Source organism: Rattus norvegicus, chromosome 1 (assembly GCF_036323735.1).
Source record: "Rattus norvegicus strain BN/NHsdMcwi chromosome 1, GRCr8, whole genome shotgun sequence".
NCBI lineage: Eukaryota > Metazoa > Chordata > Mammalia > Rodentia > Muridae > Rattus > Rattus norvegicus.
This window is the reverse complement of record NC_086019.1, coordinates 210,249,316-210,269,589: the sequence shown is the minus strand read 5'-3', so window position 1 is coordinate 210,269,589 and position 20,274 is coordinate 210,249,316. Positions and strand designations below refer to the sequence as shown.

Here is a 20,274-nt window from a genome sequence, read left to right as displayed (position 1 = left end):
CTGTGCATATGCATGTGTATGTGTATATTCTTGACAGTGATGTTAGGAATCGTCCACCTTACTGAGGCAGGGTCTCTCAGTCAGACTGATAGTCTTGCTGGTCCACTGTCTCTGCCTTTTAGGGCCGTCATGCTCAGCCTATGTGAATTTCCGAGGCTCTCAACTGCGTGTGCAGCAAGTCTTAACCCTTGAATTGCCACCTCCATTTTTGAGACAGGTTTTTCTGTATCCCAGGCTGGCCTCAAACTCAGTATGCAGCATAGGCTAGCTCCTCATCCTTCTGCTTCCTGTCTCCCAGGTTCTGAGACTACTACAGTTGTGTGTTAACTCACCTGGCTTTTTCATTCTTTTTTATGTCTTCCTTAAATGAAATTGTCTATTACTGAATGCTAGGCCCAGATTTTCTTTAAATTTTTATTATGTTTATTTACCTATTTCATTGAGTATATGTGTGTGAGCAAGTACATGGTTCAAGTGTGGAGGTCGGGAATTTTTGGGAGTCAGCTGTCCTTCAATATATGGATCCTGGGAGTCCAACTCCAATGTCAGGCTTAGCAGCAAACATCTTTACCCAGTCAGCCCTTTTGCCAGTCTAATGTGTTTTCTCTCTCTCCCTCTCCCCTCTCCTGCCTCTGTCTGTTTCTCTGTTTCTGTCTCCCTGTCTTACCCCTACTCCCCAAACCCCCCCTTAACCCTGGATGTCCTGGGACTTGCTATGGACACTAGACTGGCCTGGGACTCACAGATATCCCCCTGCCTCTGCCTCTTAAGATATGAGATTAAAGACATGCACTACCACACCTAATTAGCCCAGTTTTCTTTCTTTTTTTAAAAAATTTTTATTAGATATATTTCTTTACTTATATTTCAAATGTATTCTCCTTCCCGGTTTCCTGTCCATAAGCCCCCATTCCCTCCCCTCTCCCTCCCCCATATGGGTATTCCCTCTATATATCCCCCTTATTGCCCCCTCCCATATTCCTCTTCATTGGGGGGGTCCAACCTTGGCAGGACCAAGGGCTTCCCCTTCCTCTGGTGCCCCAACAAGGCTATTCTCTCCTACCTATGCAGTTGGAGCCCTGTGGTCAGTCCATGTATAGTCCTTTGGTAATGGTTTAGTCCCTGGAAACTCTGGTTGGTTGGCATTGTTGTTTTTATGGGGTTGCCAGCTCCTTCAACTCTTTCAATACTTCCTCTAATTCCCTCCAAGGGGGTCCCGTTCTCAGTTCGGTGGTTTGCTGCTAGCATTGACCTCTGTATTGGTAGCCCAGTTTTCAAATCTAACAGAGCTGAGCTTCCCACTGTGTGAACGGTCCAGGAAGGACCTGCCTCAGGAGGCCTGTCACAAACTGTATGACAGCTAAGTGGAGGAGAGCTTACTGGATTAGTCTACAGATCTTCTTTGGAAATGTAGACTTTTTTAAAAAAAAATTAATCAATTTGCATGCGTGCATGGGTTCCTGTGTGTTTGTGTGTGGCTATGACTGGACACTAGTTTGACCCCTTTAAACTGAATGTCTGTTTTAGTTACTTTTCTCTGGCTGTGATATAACACTCTGATGAAAATAACTTACAGAAGAAAGGATTTGTCTCACAGTTCAAAGTTCAGGCTGGTAGAGCTCAAGCTAAGGAGGCAGAAGCATAACCAGGCAGCTGTCACATTGTATCCATAGTCGAGTGTGCCAGGTGTGGTGGCACACTTCTAATCCCAGTGCTTGGGAGGCAGAGTCAGGTGGATCTCTGTGAGTGATTCTAGACCAGCCAGGACTACCTTGTGAGATATGTCTCAAAACAACAGTGTATCAGCAGAGAGCAATGTCTCAAATCAACAACAGTGTATCAGCAGAGAGCAATGAATGCTAGGCTGTCTGTCTGTGGTCTTTCTTTCTTTCTATTTTTTACATTTATTTCTTTATTGAGGTATGTGCCATAGCATAAATGCTTGGGAGCAGGGCCACAGGGTAACTTGTGAGAATCTGTTCTGTCCTTCTACCCTGTGGATTCCAGAAAGCAAACTCGGGTGATCAGGCTTACCAGAGACCCTCACTGTCTTCCATTTTATGCAACCAGGATCCCAGGCAGGGAATGGTGCCACCCACAGTAGGCTTTCCCATCTAGATTAACCCAATCAAGACAATCTCCCACCAGTTTGCCCAGAAGCCAGGTGACCGGTCTCCCAGGGAATTCTAGATGTCATCAAGTTGACAATTTAGGCAAGCCACCACCACAAAGTTCATATGATAAAAATTCTAAGTGGCCAGCCTGGGCCTGGTAGATTATCAAGTCATAGCTACAGGTTGGACTCTTCTACTCCTCCTCCTCCCCCCCTACCCTCTCCTCTACTTCCTCCCTCTCCCCCCTCCCCCCTCTTCCCCTCCCTCCTCCTCCTCTGTTAGTGGTAAAGATGAGTGGCTGGTTCTTCAACCCCAGGTTGGACCAGTGACTCCAGTGACTCCAGGCTGTCACTTCCCAGTCAGTCACCTTGAGTACTAACTGATGACTATAGCTTCTGTGTAAGAAAACCCCATGGTACAAATCTTCTTAATGTCCCTGTGACTTTCAGACCCCACCTGCCCTACACCCCTTGCCCGCCCCAGATACCCCTCTGCCTGCATCTCTGCCTGTCCATCACTTGCTGTGTGTCCTTGCCTTGCTCCACCCTTTTACCCACTCGCCCAGCACCTGCCCTATGCCCCTTGCCTGGCTCTGTAGTGTCCAAGAAGAGAGGAGTCCCCTCCTCTCCGTTCCTACTCTCCTGGCTACAAGGTTTGAACATTGAAAGCCAAGAGCCTGAGTCCTAAATAGTGGAATGAAGAGATGAGGTTGGGCTTCAGGACTCCTGTCTGTCGAGTTGACAGCCTGCCAGTGTCCTCTAGTGGATTCCCTCATGGCACCTAAAGTCTGGTGTCCTGTTGGGGCTCTTTCTAGTTTGTTCTGTGTATTCCTAAATGGGCATACCACATAGATTTAAGTTGAGGGTCACCAGAATGGCTCATGGGTAAACGTACCCAGTGGATGATCTGAATTCAAATCCTGGGACCCACGTGGTGGAGGAGAGGACCAGCCTTCACAAATTGTCCATTGTGCTGTGGAAGGTATGTGGACATACACAAGTGCACAAAACCAGCTGAATAAATAAACATTTGTTTTTAAAAGAGCCAAGTCTAGGGGTTGGGGATTTAGCTCAGTGGTACAGCGCTTGCCTAGGAAGCGCAAGGCCCTGGGTTCGGTCCCCAGCTCCGAAAAAAAGAACCAAAAAAAAAAAAAAAAAAAAAGAGCCAAGTCTAGAAGTGATGCCTCACATCTGCTGAAATCTTAACCTTGAGGCTGAACTTGGAACTTCTCTCCCTTGGGGTGGAGTGTGACCTGTGTGTGACAATGGTGCAAGCTTGGTTTGCTTCTCTCTCACAGCCCTCCATGCTGACCTCTCCCAGCCAAAGCCTGAGCCCAGACCGACAGCCACATGACCTCAGCATTGACATCTACAGCCGGACACTGTTCTGGACCTGTGAGGCCACCAACACCATCAATGTCCACCGGCTGGATGGGGATGCCATGGGAGTGGTGCTTCGAGGGGACCGTGACAGACCAAGGGCCATTGCTGTCAATGCTGAGCGAGGGTAGGTGTCCCTAGGGTAGGACAAGCTGTAATCCACTCAGGCCATGTGCCCATTGGCAGGCCCTGTGTACCTGTAGCGCTGGCCTCATGGAGGCTAGCCAGTGTCTCCAGCATTGTACCAGGATCCCAAGCTGCACAAGCAGAAGGTGAAGTCTAGAGGGGGGAGTTGGGAACCCTGAGAATGTCAACCCTGCTGCATGGGCCTTGTACCAGTCTGTTCAACTTGATATTTGGGGGCTGCACAGTTCTTCCCCAGACACAACTCAAAATATGTCCTTTCTGGAATCTCCCAACACCCTTATGTGTTTGTCTCATAATCCCTTGTTGATGAGAGAGTCCCTGAAGCTTAAGGACAAAGCTGACCTTGCAGAGAGACTCAGGCAGCAGCATGCTAGCCTTTAAGTCCTGTGTGGCAGACAAGCGAAGCAGGTGTTAGATTGGTAAGGTGTTGTCTGTGGGGTTCCTGATGATGATCAGAACCTGATGTTCAAATCCTGACTCCTGCACTTCACCACCTCAGTGATGGTGGGCAGGTGGACGGGTGGGCAGGTGATGCAGCCCTCAGAGGTTTGATGTTCCTTTCTGTGATGGTGATGTCAGCAACAGTGTTATCCACATAACTGTCGCAGACACTTGCTGTCTCAGAGCTTGGAGGTCCACTGTTCCTGTATCGGCAGCGTCCCCTTCCTCTGATGCAATGGGGCACAGTCTCCCAGCTGTGGTGACTGCCAGCATTCTTTGAAACATGGTCTTGTCACTTCAGGTTTTTCCCTCCCACCACATTGCCTTTCTTTGCTTCATGGCTTTCTTCTCTATTTCTCTTCAATAGCTGTCACTGGATTTGAGGCCCACCCTCACACTCAAGGATTTTACATCCTAGTATTTTCAAAGGCCCCCCTTTTCCAAAGAAGCTCACAGGGTGGCATGAATTTGAGGGACACTCTTCCCTCCATGAGATGTGACCCAGCAGCCTGTAGGACCAACTGCGAGGGGCCAGGGCTGCTGCTGCTTGGGTGGCAGTAGGGTCAGGGACTGGGCTGGTGCTGTGGATGAGGGGCAGTGGGGACTCACAGCAGCCATTTTTACCTGCTTCTTCCCTGTGCTATGTTTCCACAGGTACATGTACTTTACCAACATGCAGGACCATGCTGCCAAGATTGAGCGAGCCTCCCTGGATGGCACGGAGCGTGAGGTTCTCTTCACCACCGGCCTTATCCGTCCTGTGGCCCTTGTGGTGGACAATGCCCTGGGCAAGCTCTTCTGGGTGGATGCAGACCTAAAGCGCATTGAAAGCTGCGACCTCTCAGGTATGCATCCTGGATGTCTCCAGTCACTGAGTCCTCTGTCTGCAACAGTTAGGGGTGAGCCTCCCATGACCCCCCAGCCTTCCTTGCTAACAATAGGAATGGCAGCTATCATCTTGTCCTGGGACTTGCACTGAGCCTGGCATTGCACTGCAGCTCTGCATGTTCATACGTAACCCAAACCTCATGGGGGCCTGCTGTGAGCCCCTGGAATGTGGAGAAGTGGGATTCAGTACTTGGGGGCGGGGCTGGATCCTGGCAGCTTTTCTTCTAATAAAAGTTATGTGACTGGGGAGGTGGCTCTGTTGGTAAAGAGCTTGCTATGCAATATAAGAGTCTGAATTCTGACCCCCAGCCCCCATGTAAAAGGCCAAGGACTGTGGCGCATACCTGGAACCCCAGTGTTAGGAAGGCAGAGTCAGGAGGACCTCTGAGGCTTTCTGGCAGCTAGTCAGTGAGCTCCAGGTTCAGTGAGAGACCCTGTCTCAAGAAACAGGGTGAGAGCCAACCAGATGACTAGGTACTGTAGGCATATGATTCACAAGCATACATGTGGACAAAATACCCAATCATATAAAATAAATATTTAAAAACACTTTTAAAAGATTGGATGTAGTGATATATGCTTTAATCTGAGCACTTGGGAGGGCGTGGCCAGGGGAATCTCTGTGATTTTAAGGCCAGCCTGGTCTACAAAGACAGTTCCAGGACAGTCAAGGCTACACAGAGAGACCCTGTCTTTCATTCATTCATTCATACATTCATACATTTATACATTCATTCATACATACATACATACCTTGAAGAAATAAATGAGAGTGAGACTTCTGGCCTTCATATGTTTGCACACATATGTAGATAAATATGTCCACATAATATTGGGTGCAGGCGGGGTTGGGGATTTAGCTCAGTGGTAGAGTGCTTGCCTAGGAAGCGCAAGGCCCTGGGTTCGGTCCCCAGCTCTGAAAAAAAGAACCAAAAAAAAAAAAAAAAATATATATATATATATATATTGGGTGCAGCCCCCCCCCCCCCCCCCCCGCGTGCCTGTCTCTATGGTGTCTGTTCCAACTCCCAGCCCTGGAGAGTGTAGAAATGCCCCAGACTCTCTAATGGTCCTTCTTTAAATCTCCATTCTCCTGAGCACAGTGGGCCTGGCTCTTCACTCGCCTGCCTCTCATGGAACCTTTATGTTAACCCCAGGGGCCAACCGCCTGACCCTGGAAGATGCCAACATCGTGCAGCCAGTAGGTCTGACGGTGCTGGGGAGGCACCTCTACTGGATCGACCGCCAGCAGCAGATGATTGAGCGTGTGGAGAAGACCACTGGGGACAAGAGGACTAGGGTTCAGGGCCGTGTCACCCACCTGACAGGCATCCATGCTGTGGAGGAAGTCAGCCTGGAGGAGTTCTGTATGTGAGAGGGGACAGCATTTGTGGTGGGGTCTCCTGGGGGAAAGTGAATCAGCCCTGCTGATGTCAGATGGGCTGCTGGGGTGAGAGCCTGTGCCTGAGGACCTCATGGGCTTAGCACCTAAGGCCAGTGCATGTCCACATGTCTCCCTCTGTGATCATTTTGTTTGCTGATGTGCACAAGTACCCAAGTCTGCTTTTTAAAAAGTGTCTGTCTGTCTGTCTATGTATCTATCCATCTACCTACCTATCCACCCTTCTACTAATCTCATTCTGTCCATCTGTTTGTCCATCCATCTGTCCATACATACATACATACATACATCTCTGTCATTTGCCTATATTTATCATCTATCAGTTTACTTTTGAGATATAGTCTCTCTAGGTAGCCCAGGCTAGCCTGGAGTTCTTGACAGTCCTCCTGAGTGCTGGAATTCTCTGAGTGTGGGGGGATGGGGGGATGCATATCATGGCGATGATTGTATGATGAAGAAGCCCACATGCTTCACTGCTAGGAGTCCAAGCACAGAGGAGAGAGGTGGGATCCCCCTGTCTCCTGTGAAGACACTCCCCACCCCAACTCCCTACCCCACTCCCATGCTCTCCACTTTAGGCTCCAGCTGTTATGTTATGGTTTTGTAGTCCTCACAGTGAAGTCAGATCTCTCATACACACTAGATAAGTACTCTACCCATGAGCTATACCTCCAGCTAGGCCCCACTCCTCAAAGGTTCTGCTGCCTCTTAGTAGTGCCTCAGTGGCAAGAGTATACCTCTCCTGGGAAGCCCTAGGAGCATAGTCTGCATTTCCAGGGTTCAGAACTGAGGCCACCCCTCCATGCTGCCAGTCCTCCCCTCATCCCATGGTGCTGAGCCTGTACCTGGGGCCCTCTTTCCTCCCACTCCCTTTGCTGGAGTCCCTTCTGCTACCTGCCAAGGCTCAGGGTATGCTGGGACTGTGATGGAATCGCACAATAATGTTGAAAACAATCTTAAGTTGTGTTTATCATACATGTGTATCGTGTGTGTAGGGATGGGAGCACGTATGTCATGGAGCGTGTGCAGGCCAGAGAGCAACTCTGGAGTTGGTTCTTTCCTATCCCTTCTTTGGGTGTCCTGGATACTTTTCCTGTTGCTATGATAAAGATCATGATCAAAAGTAAGTGGTGGAGGAAAGGGTGTGCCTGACAGGTCACTGTCTATCACTGAAGGAAGCCAGGGACCTAAGGTAGGAAGTAACTGGGTGTCAGGAACTGAAGCTGAGGCAGTGGAGGAGCACCGTTACTGGCTTGCTCCCATGGCTTGCTCCGCCTGCTTTCTTATAGCATCCGGGACCACCCTCCCAGATGTATTGTCAGGATGAACCCTCCCACATCAACCATTAACCTGGAAAATACCGAGAGACATGACCACAGACAGTCTGATACAGGTAGTGAGGCTCCTTCCCTCTTCAAGTGGGTCTAGTTTTTGTCAAAGTGACAAAAAGCTAAGCAGCACGGTGGGTTCCAGGGGTTGAATTCAGGTCACCAAGCTTGCCTGGCCAGCTCTTTCACCTTCTGAGCCTTCTCTCTGGCCTTCTCTTGTTGTTTTAAGTAAGTTTCTGATTTTGTATTGGGTGACTGTGTTAACCCAGGCTGCATGCTTGCCATAGCAGCGTGTCTCGTGTGCTGTTAATTCTACTGTGAGACTAGGGAAGTACCTTATTGACCATGCTCATCTGCCCACCTCATGCAGCTTGGCTTCCAGGTCAGAGCCCTTGGCTTGGCCATGTGTCTTTTGCTGTCACTCAACCCTATAGGTTGGGAATCTATAACCAATGTCTGTAGAATAACGTGGAATACAAGTGCTTTGGGGAAGGTTGGGCAATCTGCTTGAAGCTGGGTTGAGCTCTGAAGCAGTGAATTAGCCACCTGGTGTGGCTTGAGGCAAACTTCCTGTCCTGTGGGTCACTGGGGTTCTGCAGAAGTGAGCTCTCTAGATAAACAGCTTTTGCATAATGTGCAGGTGCCAGGCAGAACGCCTGAGTTCTAGCCAGGTGCGTTGGTGCATATTTGTAATCTCAGCACTCAGGATGCTGGGGCAGGAGGATTGTAGCAAGGGTGAGGTCAGCCTCCTTTAGATAATGAGTCCTAGGCTAGCCCTGGCTACACAGTGAGACCCTTTTTCAGTAAACAGGGCAAACAGGGTCTCTCTATTCTTCTGGCTTCTTGCAAAGGCCACAGGCCTGCAGAATGGCCACGGTGTAGTTGGAATGGTAACATCTCTTGCCTGATTATTTCCACAGAAGGCCAGGCTCTAGCCATAGCTCCTTGTAGCTAAGGGGACAGAAGAACCAGCTAGCCTTTAGAGAGCTGGAGTAAGGACTGGGGATATTCTGTGGATAATTAATGTGTGTGTCTGAGGTAAGGGCAGGAAGTTCTCAGATAATCTCTCCTCCATGCTGTAGAGTACCCAGTGTGCTTTCTTATGAGATTCTATGGCCAAACTTAGGACTGAGCACAGAACAAAGGTTTTTGTGTATAGCTGTGCTGTCCACATATGTGTTAGCTCTGGCTGCCTGTACTTTGCGCCTAATAGTGGGGTAACTGTAGGAGACAGGCTGACTGGGGAAGTGGAAATTAATTTGCTTTGTGGTAACAAAACAGAACAGGCTTGCTGACCTCTGCTGTAAACAGTGGGTGTCCACTTGGGTTTTAAAGCTGAATAGCCCCAGCATGGCCTCTAGAGTCACATACCTGCAGTGGAACGTACAGGGCCACAGGATGCTGAGGCAGGAGGATCTAGAGTTAGAAGCCAGCCTGGAACATGTACTAAGACCTCTTTTAAGAGAAGAGGGATGGTTTAGTAGGTAAGTCCACTTGGTATGCAAGCATGAGGTTCTGAGTTCAAATCCCTAGCACCCACATAAAAACCTGGGTGTAATCTGAAACCTCAACTCTCTGAGGTGTGGACAAAAGAATTGTTGGGGCCAGGCTGGCTCCAGGTTCAATGAGAGATTATGTTTTATGTTCAAGGAATTGAGGCAGAGAATGATGTCCATCTCTGTGTGTGCACGGATGTGTACATCCCTTATAGTGCATATGTGTGTGCCCGTGCTCGTGCAAACACACACACACACACACACACACACACCACCAACAGAAACCTGAGCTTAGGGCCGGGGGTGTAGCTCATTTGTAAAGGCTTCCCCAGTGTACACAAAGCTCTCTGGATTCTGCCCTAGCACTCCCCACCTACCTTTCTTCTGTCTTTTCTAAATATACTTGTCATTGGGTTTAGACATGCAGATCACCCGCAGTGACCTCATCTTGGGATTCCTTACCTGTTACATTTGCAAATACCCTGCTTTCAGTTAAGTTTGTGCTCATGGCTCATAGGGTAAGGACATGGGCACATCCATGGTAACAGCAGAGAAAGCAGCAGGAAAACAGTGTCCAGCCATGGTAGGAAGGGTAGGGGTGTGGGGCTAGGGAGACAGGTTGGGTGTTCCAGATTCTGTGTTCTTTTTTTTTTTTTTTAACAACTCTTCAACTCCATTTTGTGCTGCCCATATCCTATACTTCTAGATGTGTGGCCATCCACTGGAATGTGGTTGACCTGTCTACCAGAAGCCACACCCTTATAGCAGTCTGACTTCTCCCCAACCCCACAGGGGCCATCAACTGTCCAGAGCTGCCCAGCTAGGGATAGTGTCTTCTGAGCACCCTTCCTCTTCAGACTGGAATGGTGACTGGGTTGATCTCGTGCTGGTGGCATGATTACTGTGTGCTCATAGTACAGCCCTGCTGCCAGACCCAGTTTTTATATCCGTTTCCGTGTTGGTGTTGATGAACTGGGCTGGGATCAATGAGATGGTCTATGGGAGTCTGACCTTTGCCTTCCATACACCTTAAGCTCTGAGGAGGAAGGTAGAGGCTGACCTGACTCCATCTTGCTTTGTCTCTACAGCAGCCCATCCTTGTGCCCGAGACAATGGCGGCTGCTCCCATATCTGCATCGCCAAGGGTGATGGGACACCGCGCTGCTCATGCCCAGTCCACCTCGTGCTCCTGCAGAACCTGCTGACTTGTGGTGGTGAGTGACTCCTTGGGACTTGGAGTACAGAGCAATAGCACTTGCATGCTTTAAAACTGCAGTCCCTTTGGCATCTAATCTCCAAAGCATGTTATTTCTTTACTTAAGGGCGCCTTGGAGACCAGGGGTTAATCATGGCTGTTATTCCTCAGCTACCCACTTTGGTTTTTTAGACAAGGTTTCTCAATGGGAACTGGAGCTTGCCGATTAGGCTGTGCTGTCTGTCCAGTGGCCTCAAAGATCCTTTTGTCTCTGCTTCCCCACAACTGGGGTTATGAGCATGCGCCATCACACCCGGCTTTTTACATTAGGTGCTGGGGATTGAACTCAGGTCTTCACACTTGTGTGGCGTATTCTGATTCCATTCCTAGTAGCTGAAATATTTAGAAAAAAAAAAAAATCGAGAGACAACTTCTTCAGCCCAAGTGCTATTTAGCAGTGTGTTGTGAGGGGCAGGGTGGCTCAACGGTAAGTATACTTGCCTAGAAGTATTTGTTTGATCTCTAGATACTCGGGAGTGTTTCAGCTGTCTCTGTTCTGATTTCTACTTTAATTCTGCTGTGGTCTGAGAGCTTCTCTTGCGGCATCTCTGTTCTTTATATATTGACGTGTGCATTATGGCCGGCGTCTATTCTGGACTCAGTCTTGGTAAATGTTTCATGTGTTCTTGAGAAGACTGGGGATTCTACTGTTGTCAGGTGTAATGTTCTAGAAAAAATTATTAGGTTCAGTTGATTGATAACACAGATCAGTCTTCTTTTATCTTTCCTGACCGCTCAGTCCACTATCAGTTACTGACACGGCTGTTGGATTTTACAACAGATTTAAACAAAGATTTCTTTTTATTTTGTGTGTATAGGTGTTTGCCCGCATTCGTGTCTATGCAGTGTACAGTGTCCACAGAAGAGGGCATCGTATCTCCCACAACCAGAGTCACAGCAGTTTTGAGTTGTCAGATAGGTGCAGCCAGAGCTCTTAGGGTCTCTCTAGTCCCCTAATAACAGATTTCTGCTTGACCTTTCTCCTCCCCCTCTATCTATTCTTTTCTCCTGGGGCTGCATGGTTGTGGTGGTGGCGTGTCATCAAGAACCAGGTCAAGGAAGGCCCAGGTTCAAATCCTGGACTCTGACTGCTAAGATGAGTGGCCTTCAGCTGGATACACACCGTTTGTGAGCCGTTGCTTCCCCTGTAGAGACTGGGAACGTCTACCTGGCAGGCTGGTTTCCCTTTCAGTAACAGAGCACTTGTGGGAATGGCCATAATAAAAAGTGACAGTCTTTGATGTCCTCTTGATTAAGCATACTTCCAGGGCTTCCTCTCTATTGTATGCTGGGCAACCTGGGAAGAATTCTACTTTGCTCGTCCTCCGGGAGCTCCTGGGAGCATCAGGCTTCATGCATGACCTCACCCTGTATACTTTGGGCTTTGAGCAACTGGACACTTGTTCTTTTAATGGCCAGTCTTGCTCCTGGGAGACTGGTCTGACCTCTCTTACGCTGCCCGACACTTCGAACCTTAGAGTTTGGCCAAGAGCAGAGAGGACATTTTGTGTCTGTCCATTCCCTTTCCCTTCTAGTGGCTTTAACAGACTTTTGGTCTGAAGTTGTCTGTGTGGCTCTCATGGATGCCTGAGCCTCGCTGCCTAGAGCAGGAGCTATGAAGTGGTCCCCACTGATCCAGGCCTGGTATCCATTTGGAAGGATGTGCCTAGCCTACCATGAAACTTGGAACTCCCTTTTGGTTTGTTTGTTTGTTTTTTTTTTTTTTTTTTTTTTTTGATGTTTTTGTTTGGTTCGTTTGTTTGTTCTTTGAGATAGTGTCTCCTGCAGTCCAGATTGGCCTTGGGCTTTTGATGTAGTTAAAGGCAACCTCGGATCCCAAGTGCTGTGATTACAGGCACGTGCCTTTATCCTCGATTTGTGGCCCCTTCCTACAGCCTGAGAGATGTGTATCTTCTACGCAGACACTTCGAAGTCTTCCATGGCCCCTTGTCTGGCCGCAGGATGAAGGACTTGCTGAGGCCCTTAGATGGGAGCCTTATGATATAACAAGCAGCAGGCCTGCCAGGGCCTAACGTGCCACAGCGCTTCAGCAGTACAGCCTCCCTGCCTCTGTGTAGCTGGCCCTAGCCACACACCTGTCCCTTCCCCACAGGCTTGTCACTCATGCAGTGGCACCTGGGTGTAGAGAGGAGGATATGGAGGCTTTGAGAAGCCAAGGAGCATCTCAGGTTTTCATCCTGAATATAGTGGATGTCACGATTGCTACGTAATCCAAAGTTCACAGTCAGTCCATGCTCCGTATCAAAGGAAAGAGACATGTGGGGGCTCAATGGATAAGAACACTTAACTCTGCAAGCATGAAGACCTGAACCCAACCTCCAGCAGCCACATCAAAAACAGGTGTGACTCTTTGGGCACCTGTAACCCCAGTGCTATGGGGAGAAAGACTGAGACAGCGTCACCGAGGCTTGCCGACTACCAACCTAGCTCCAGGTTCAGGGAGAGACCCTTTTTCAAAGCATTAAGGTTGAAAGTGATGGAGAAAATTGTTGTTCACGCCTGCATAGGTGTATGCACCTGCACATGCATGTATACATACGCACGCACGCACAGAAGGAAATATGAGAGAGACATTGAGGATGTATCTCAGTTGGTAGAGAACATGCAGGAGGCCCTGGGTTCAATCCTTTGCACTGTGTTGACCAGATGTGGTGGTACACACATGTAACCCCAATACTATGGAGGTAGAGGCAGGAGGATCAGAAGCTCTTGAGGTCTTCCTTGACTATACAGCAAGTTTGAAAGCAACTTTTTCATCCCTGCCTTCCTTCATCTGTCCTGGGGCTGAAGGTGTCTCATGAGCAGGAGGCAGTGCCCAGGGCACTGCTGACACAAAGTCAGTGCACTGAAGCCCAGCTATGCCTTTGTGAGGCTCACTGGGTGGAACCTGCATGACTTTGGTCTCCTTCCCTCCCCTAGAGCCTCCTACCTGCTCCCCTGATCAGTTTGCATGTGCCACTGGTGAGATTGACTGCATCCCTGGAGCCTGGCGCTGTGACGGCTTCCCTGAGTGTGCTGACCAGAGTGATGAGGAAGGCTGCCCAGTGTGCTCTGCCTCTCAGTTCCCCTGTGCTCGAGGCCAGTGCGTGGACCTGCGTTTACGCTGCGATGGTGAGGCTGACTGCCAGGATGGCTCGGATGAAGCTAACTGCGATGGTGAGGCCCTGCCCTGCCGACCCTGGCTGCTATCTCCCACCCACATCCTGTTAAAGTCATTTGTCTTGCCTTCCTACACACCAAGCACTGGGCTCCATTTTTGCCTCTGGGGGTGCTAGAAAACAGTTAAATTGGCAGGCCCTCTCGGTGGGGATCAATGAAGTGAGTTTTAGGCACAGCCTGAAGCAGTGCTCCTACCCCATCTGTCCTACTAGCAGTTGACTTAAAGAGAGGCTGAGGCCCTGCTCCCATTTCCACATTTGGTAGTGACCTCTGCAGAAATGTGAGACAAATCCAGTGGTCGGCTAGTTGCTTCTAGGGCGCACACCCAGTACAGTGTCATCTTCAAAGGCAGTGCTGCACTGCACCATCTGTGGGACAATGCTGGCCACCTGCGACCACTCTGACCAGCAAGATCTGCATTTTATATACAACTATATACTTTTTTCTTTCTTTTTTTCTTTAGAGAGAGGGTCTTATGTAGCCTAGGCTAACCTTGAGTTTGCTTTGTATCTAAGGATGGCCTTGAACTTCTGATTCTTTTTCTAACCCCTGCTTGCTAGGATTATAGACACACATTACCAATGTGATATGTTGAGGACCAAACCCAAGGCTTCCTAAAATGCTAGGCAAGCACTCTATCAACCTAGCTACATTTTTTAGGCTCTTTTTTTCTTTCCTTTTCTCTCTCTTTTTCTCTTTCTGCTTCCCCCTACAAGACAAGGGTTTCTCCATACATCCCTGGCTGTCCTGAAACTCTATAGACCAGGCTAGTCTTGAACTCCCAGAAATCTGTCTGCTTCTTCTTCTGAGTGCTGAGATTAATGGTGTGACCACCACAACCTGGCCCTCAGCCTTCTCTTTAGGGCACGTGTGAGTGTACGTATTTGTTTGCGTGTGCGCACACACATGCATGTGCGTTCATACGCGCAAAGCATCTTTATCTGCCAATCAGTGGTTCTCCACCTTCCTGATGCTGTGACCCTTTGATACAGTTCCTCATGTTTTGGTGAGTCCCAGCCAGTTGCTAGTTCATAGCTGTAATTTTGCTACCGTTATGAGTCATGATATAAACATCTGATATGCAGGATATCTTATGTGACTCTGTCAAAGGGTCTTTTGAACATCCCTCCCCCCCCAGGAGTTTGTGACACCCACAGTTTGAGAGCTGCTGCATTAAGGCATCTCGCTGGCCAGCCCTTAATTAAGATCTTTTTAAGTTTAATTTTATATGTAAGGTGTTTTGCTTGTATGTATGTATGTGTACCTGCCTGGTGCTTTATATATAAGGTGTTTTGCCTGTATGTATGTGTGTGTGCCTGCCTGGTGCCTTCAGAGGCTGTGGATTGCCTACAACTGGAGTTACAGATGGTCATGAGCCACCATGTGGATGCTGGGAACTGAACCCAGGTCCTCTGGAGAGCAGCTGGTGTCTCCTGGCTGCTGACACATCTCCTGCCCTCACTGACCCTCCTGTAGCTCTTTCCAGTGCAATGCATCTCTTAGTACTTGCTGTGCATGTCCCTCTAATATATGACTCACACTGAACTTTGTCACTTGCTACATGTTCTTGGCACCAGAGACCCAGATCTGGCCCTGAGCCATTCTTGTGGCATTCTTCCCATCTCTGCCCCAAGCTGCTGGGTTATGTTCTTGGTGACTCAGAAGCTGTCTGCCACTCTCCTGCATCCTCATTCAGTGTGACCCGATGTTCTGTAGGGGACAAGACCTAGAGTGACCTTAGCAGGTTTCTCTGTGCAGCCATGGTGATTGCCCTGCAGCTCAGCAGTGCTCTGAGGATCTGGTGGAAGCTATGATGACTGCACGTGTGTCCAAACAAGGTAGCTGCCTATGTCTGTAAATAAAGGTACACTGCTCTGGCAGGCCCAGTTACTCCTGTACCTGTGGGCCACTCTCAGGTTAAACAGGAGCACTTGGTGGTTGGTTACAGAGCCAGTAATGTCTGCTTCTAGTTTCAGAGTGCCATATGTGATCAGCTTAGAATCCCTCCCTCATCCCACTCACCTGCCTACTCTCCTCCCCACCAGTAGCAGGTGCTGGCCCCCTACTTCCAGGAAGGAGAGAGTGCTCTTGTCTCCTGGCCCCAGGTTGGCCCCTGGAGCATCCAGATAGATGGTTGTGAGAGGATGCCAAGGCTCTTCCCCCTGGTGCTTCCTCAGTGTGCTGTGTTCTGCAGGTTTGCTTGCCCACTCTCCCCTAGATATCAGAGGAGATGGCTTTGGTCCCTACAAGTACAACCTCTACTTTCCTGGAGTTCTGGGCTCCACTGACCCAGCCCACCGTTGCTACAGAAGTGGCAATTCTTGCTGACTCGACTTCCCGGAAATCCTGCTGTCCTTGCTCTGTGCTGTCTGACTCAGGCTGCATGCCTCCTGGGCACAGGCTGGGCATCACAGTCTCTTGCTTACTGTCATGGTGAGGTAGGTCCCTGTGCCCTCTGGCACTGAACGGACCTAGGAACAGGGGTCCTGTTCTTTAAGACTGGATTCTCCATGATCTTTTCTAGCTGGGTCCTAGAAAGTATTCCTGCTGTTGGACCTTCATTTGGAACCAGACCTTTGTGGTTGGAGGCAAAGTTGCTGCCCTCTGGCTCCTCTGAGCACCGCCCCTTTCTCCCCACAGCTGTCTGTCTCCCCAATCAGTTCCGGTGCGCCAGTGGCCAGTGCGTCCTCATCAAGCAGCAGTGCGATTCCTTCCCCGACTGTGCTGATGGATCTGATGAGCTCATGTGTGGTGAGTGGTTTCAGGCTGTCCCCTGGTGGGGTGGGGTTGGGTGTGGAGGTCAGGTGGAGCTGTGGGACTTGAGGCCTCTGGGAGGCTTCATTTAGTGAGAGTCCTACTTTTGTTTCTGTTGCTGGGATAAAATACCCTGACACGAGCAACTTGGGGAGGAGTTTGTTTGGATTCAGTTCTAGGTTTCAGTCCATCATTATGGGGAGGTCCAGGCAGGAACTTGAAGCTGCTGATCACATCCACAGTCAGGAGACAGAGGGAGGAGGGGTGGATGGATACACACCTACTCATCAGCTCTCTTTCTCTTATACAATTTAGGGCCAAAACTCAGGTTCCCATATACCCACAGGCCAACATGATCTAGACTCTTCCCAAGTGACTCTAGATTGTGTCAAGTTGATGACACTAACCCTCAGAGAAAGGCAACAGTTAGAAAGCAGAGGCTGGGGGTTGGGGATTTAGCTCAGTGGTAGAGCGCTTGCCTAGGAAGCGCAAGGCCCTGGGTTCAGTCCCCAGCTCTGAAAAAAAGAACCAAAAAAAAAAAAAAAAAAAAAGAAAGAAAGCAGAGGCTGAGCTGTGGCATTTCCTAATGGAATGGAATGCTGGCAAGGCCAGATGTGCAGAGGCTGGCCCGCTTGGGAGTCTGCCTCCCTGTGAGCCGTTGGCCTCAGATCTCAGGAGCAGAACTTTTGCCACTGGGATCTTCCTTGGTACAATCTGCTCTACAACAGGAGAACCCGAGATTGTGTGGGGGCCCCCAAAAAGTGAAGTGTACACATTTTACACACTTATGCACTTATACATATGCCATACACGTCCCTTGAATAACATTGACTGATGCCCAAGGGCGTGAGTGTAACGACTGGATAATAGGTGGCCGGGAAAGTCAGGGAGGCTTACTAGATGCTGTCAATGGAGGCAGGAAGGCACTGGAATTCCGGAGAGGTTAATGCTTTGCTGCCCGACCTCTGCTTCTGGAGAGGAAGGCATGTGGGAGAGGGCAGTTTCCCCTCAGACTCAGACACCATCATAGGTTAGAAACTTTGAGCGCTGACTTTTTTTTTTTTTTTTTTTTTTGGTTCTTTTTTTCGGAGCTGGGGATCGAACCCAGGGCCTTGCGCTTCCTAGGTAAGCGCTCTACCACTGAGCTAAATCCCCAGCCCCATGAGTGCTGACTCTTAAGTGGCCCAGCTTACATGGCAGAGTTGGGGTTACTGATGTCCCCTGTCTTCTGCTGGGCAGGAGCCTCATCTGGTGAGGTCAGCACCTGGGCTGCCATAGGCCTGGTGCATTCGGTGACACTTCCCCACACTCAGGCCCTGTCCTCTGAGGCAGAATGTTTTTCCCACCCACTTTAGGTTGTGGACAGTTAGGAAGGAATGCAGTTGATGTCTACGGGGTGGTTGGTTCCCAAAGTGAACACACTCTTGCCAGCTGAATCAGGGATCTGTCCTCGTTCTGGTGGCCTTGCTATTGGGATGAGCTAAGGGCTCTGCCTCTGTGGACCCCTGTAGGCTGGCACTCAGTTACTCACACCTGATTCCGGATCACCCATCCCAGGTCTACCACGGCACAGGGAACACCTGCTGCCAACCTCCATCCAGTGCACTGTTGGGCAATGCCATGTGGGCATGGTTCAGGGCCATTGGAAAGGAGACAGTGTTGGCCAGGGAGAGAAGAGGGTGAGCTTCCTGGCAGGCCCAGGCACCTCAGCAGTGGTCCCAAAGGGAGCCATATTCCATGTCCCCAGCTCATCTCCTTCATGAAGCTGCTGGGGTTTGGGCAGAGCACTTTGAGTCCCAGTCAGTGTCTTATAGAGACTTGGATAGCTTGCCCTGGGATAGCCAGACACCCGGACCTGCTGGAGGTAGAGACAGCGTCAGTTGGGACAGAACTACCAGAGTAGGAATTTCATGGGCATCAGGGCCCAAGGTTCTGCTGGGTCACAGCGTGTTTCCCGTGGGAGGTCATCACTTTGGGATTAATGTGGGTGATCTTTCCCTATCCGACAGAAATCAACAAGCCACCTTCTGATGACGTACCAGCCCACAGCAGCGCCATTGGGCCTGTCATTGGCATCATCCTGTCCCTCTTCGTCATGGGCGGGGTCTACTTTGTCTGCCAGCGTGTGATGTGCCAGCGTTACACAGGGGCCAGTGGTCCCTTTCCCCACGAGTATGTTGGTGGAACCCCTCATGTGCCTCTCAACTTCATAGCCCCAGGTGGCTCACAGCACGGTCCCTTCCCAGGTGAGGAGCCTGAAGCGTTCACTCTGTGTTGGAAGTGGTTTGGTTGAGTTGTCTGGGAAGAACCTGGAGGGCCGCCCGCAGAAATACGGTTTATAATTGCAAGTTCTCAGGGGCGACACTTTGCTTCAAATCCTGTCAGTAGCATGGTGTGCCCATATCTGTGTCTCGTGAGGGTGAAAGTGCCTGTTTGCTCTGGGGCCGTCATAGAGACTGTCCAAACCTCTGCATCTTTGGCCTCCTCTCCTGGCCCATTCTCACTAAGTCTCATCAGGTCTGCCACGTTCAGAGGTTGATGTGATCTGATTCTTTGTAGGGGCAGAGGGCAGGACTTGTCAGGGGCTGTGACAGCATCACTGTCCCAGCATTCTTGGGCTGCCTGGGTTCTGTGTGGTATGCTCTGCATTCAACCCCTACAGGGCTCTCCTCTCCAGTCTCTCCAAGAGTCACTTGGATAGCCTACACTGGTATAGCCAGAAACCCAGACCTGCTGGAGGTAGAGACAGTGTCCATTGAGACCCAGCTCCCTGAGTAGGAATTTCATGGGCATCAGGGCCCAAGATGGGCGTTTGTCACTCTGACCCACCTTGCCCTTCTCCACAGGCATCCCGTGCAGCAAGTCCATGATGAGTTCTGTGAGCCTGGTGGGGGGGCGGGGCAGCGTGCCCCTCTATGACCGGAATCACGTCACCGGGGCCTCATCCAGCAGTTCATCCAGCACAAAGGCCACACTCTATCCACCGGTGAGTGAGGCAGGCAGGTACATGGGTGGCAGTGGGAGACTCTCCTGTCAGTGCTGGCTCCAGCAACTCTCTGGGTGACGGCTTTCTAGAGCTAGTGCTTCTTCCAGCACCCAGAGAAGGGTGGTGAGCGATCCCCCACCTCTCACTGGTGCCATTGCTTCTGTGTAAGAGAAGGTGGCCTGTGGCTTTTGGGATGCTCTGTAAACCACTCAGTTCAGAAGGAAGTGTGGCTCTGTTCTTAGAGTGTGTGTCCCAGTCAGGAAGTGGGTAGGGAGATGGAGATAGAAGGATGTGGAATCCAAGGTCGTCCTTGTTCACACAAGGAGCTCAAGGGCAGCCTGAGATACTTGTCTTTCTGTCTTAAACCCAGAATAACAATCTGGTGTCAAGTGCACACTTTTAATCTTAGCGTTCAAGAGGCAGAGGCAGAAGGATTTCTATGAGTTCAAGACTAGCATAGACTACATAACAAGTTCTAGAACAGCTAAGTCTACATAGCAAGACATTGTTTAAAACAAAACAAACTCGAAGACAAAACTCAGAGAATAAAGGAAATACAGGAGCAGAACTGTCGCCTCTAATTTCAGTTATTCCTGGGACTTTCCGGCGTTCAGGTGATGGGCTCACCTTACACTGTGGCCTTCAATGCCTTGCTGGGCCTGTCTAGCCCAGGTGAACTTTTTCCACACTGTTCCTACCAGGAATATCTGTGATCCCCACCATGGCCTTGATTTCTTGAAAACAGATGGTCATCTCCCAAAGGGAGACAGCCAGGGAGGATGCTTTTTGTGCCTAAATATTCTCTGGAGTTTTCAAATCTGAGTTAAGGTGAGGGGCCAGCTCTCTCCCAGCCACACTCTACAGGGAGAGTTACTCTACTTGCAGAGAGTAACTGACCAGCCCT

At 49.9% G+C, this 20,274-nt stretch overlaps 1 protein-coding gene across 2 annotated transcripts in view; it reads left to right on the top strand.

The window, feature by feature from the left end:
* The window catches only part of Lrp5 (LDL receptor related protein 5), a 103,388-nt gene that overhangs the window by 77,297 nt on the left and 5,817 nt on the right, over positions 1-20,274 (top strand). Inside the window, 8 exon segments of one of the 2 annotated variants that reach the window (NM_001106321.2) lie at positions 3,412-3,620; positions 4,736-4,926; positions 6,127-6,336; positions 10,284-10,409; positions 13,391-13,582; positions 16,271-16,381; positions 18,394-18,630; positions 19,231-19,370. In NM_001106321.2, the coding sequence (NP_001099791.2) occupies positions 3,412-3,620; positions 4,736-4,926; positions 6,127-6,336; positions 10,284-10,409; positions 13,391-13,582; positions 16,271-16,381; positions 18,394-18,630; positions 19,231-19,370 (1,416 nt within the window). 2 annotated transcript variants of the gene reach the window in all.